We start from the raw sequence: 1,645 nt of genomic DNA on the forward strand, positions 1-1,645 counted from the left end.
TGCCTTCCATATGGTTAGTGACATAGAAAGTCAAGGTTGTATGGAACTACCTTAAAGAGATTTCCATGCCACCCCTCCCTAAGAGATCACAGACCTGACCCCCACACGGGGCTAACCTCTGCTCCCACACAGCACTCTGTATGCTTTTTGGAATACGTCTCTTTGAGGGGAATGATGCTGGTGAGCAATGAGAGGCTAATCCATGCCCACATGTTTTGTTTAGGACCGTCTGTTCTTCGTCATGGAGTTTGTGAACGGAGGCGACCTGATGTTCCACATCCAAAAGTCCCGTCGTTTTGACGAGGCCCGTGCCCGTTTCTACGCTGCAGAGATCATTTCTGCACTCATGTTCCTACATGAGAAAGGTATCATCTACAGGTGAGTTTGCATCCTGGGCGCCTCTTTTGAGTCAACCCCCTGCCTGGCTCCTCACTTAACCCAGCCTTTCATTTCTCGTGATCATTGATTCAAGTGTTTAGCAATGAAATTCACAGAAGGCCCAAGTATTCATTAGAGTTATCACAGAGATGAACTCTTGTCTCCAAACTAAAATGTACAGTCTGTTTGAATTCCAGAGAGATTAATATTTATGGATTGGTTCAGCCAGCATTTGCTGCGGTAGCCAAGCCCTGGAAAGTGCTGGATTCATTACTGTTCTCCTCTTCCCAGTCTAATGTTTGAAGTGAGTTGGCTAATGTGGTGGACTTGTTCTATTTTAAGAGCTGGCAACTGAGCCAAGGTCTGTGTCTTAACTGTTGCTGATAGTAGCTGTAATGGCACTAAGGTCAGATGAGGAAGGTTTGCCAGGCCACACTATGCCTAGGAATGGGGTGGACAATGTTTCTCATGTGTAGCCTCAACAGTATTTGATTACATGTCACAACACAATCCTTTGATCTTAATAGGCTGTAATTTGAGTGGACTCAAAATCCGATTGGTGTTCTCAAGGGATAGCTGGTGAAGCATTAATCAGAGAGATGGTGGACAGTATGTGAACGGAATGGCTAGCACGTGTCTCGGTGTGTTCGTGTTGACATTTTCCGTTCATCCCTGGCCAGGGTCCTCCCACTCTGTAAATGACATGTGATGGCTAGTTTCTATGATCAGCCTGACACAATCACAAGCGCCACCTTAAAAGGGACTGTCGATGAAACATTGTGTAGATCAGGTTAGTGTTGGGCTTGTCTGTGGGGAATTGTCTCAGTCACATTAATTGATGTGGGAAGGGTCTGGCTTGAATGTGTGCAGCACTATTCTCTGAATTTGGGTCGCAGATGGTACAGAAGAAGAGAAAGTGAGCTGAGCACAGATTAGCCTGTATGCATCCATTTCCCTTGCTCTTGACTGTGGCTGTGAGGGATTAGATGTTTTAAATTCCTGCTACTTCATCTTCCCTGCTCTGGTGAGCCTGTGGTGCTTTGAATGAGAATGGCCCCTGTGGGCTCATGTATTTGAATGTCTGGTTCCTGGTTGGTTGATGGAATTGCTTAGGTGTGGCCTTGTTGGAAGATGTGTGTCCCCTTGTTGGGGATGGGCTTTGACCATTTAGAAACCCACACCTGGCCAGTCTCTCTCTCTCTCTCTCTCTCTCTCTCTCTCTCTCTTTCTCTCTCTCTCTGTCACTTTGTCTCTCTGTCTCTCTCTG

General features: G+C 46.4%; 1 protein-coding gene across 1 annotated transcript in view; it reads left to right on the forward strand.

The window, feature by feature from the left end:
* The window catches only part of Prkch (protein kinase C eta), a 198,928-nt gene that overhangs the window by 137,889 nt on the left and 59,394 nt on the right, over positions 1-1,645 (forward strand). Inside the window, exon 10 of the mRNA XM_021201500.1 lies at positions 224-378. Within this exon, the coding sequence (XP_021057159.1) occupies positions 224-378 (155 nt within the window). The remainder of the gene's footprint in view (positions 1-223; positions 379-1,645) is intronic.

The sequence above is a fragment of the Mus pahari genome, chromosome 7 (assembly GCF_900095145.1).
Source record: "Mus pahari chromosome 7, PAHARI_EIJ_v1.1, whole genome shotgun sequence".
NCBI classification, from domain to species: Eukaryota; Metazoa; Chordata; class Mammalia; order Rodentia; family Muridae; genus Mus; species Mus pahari.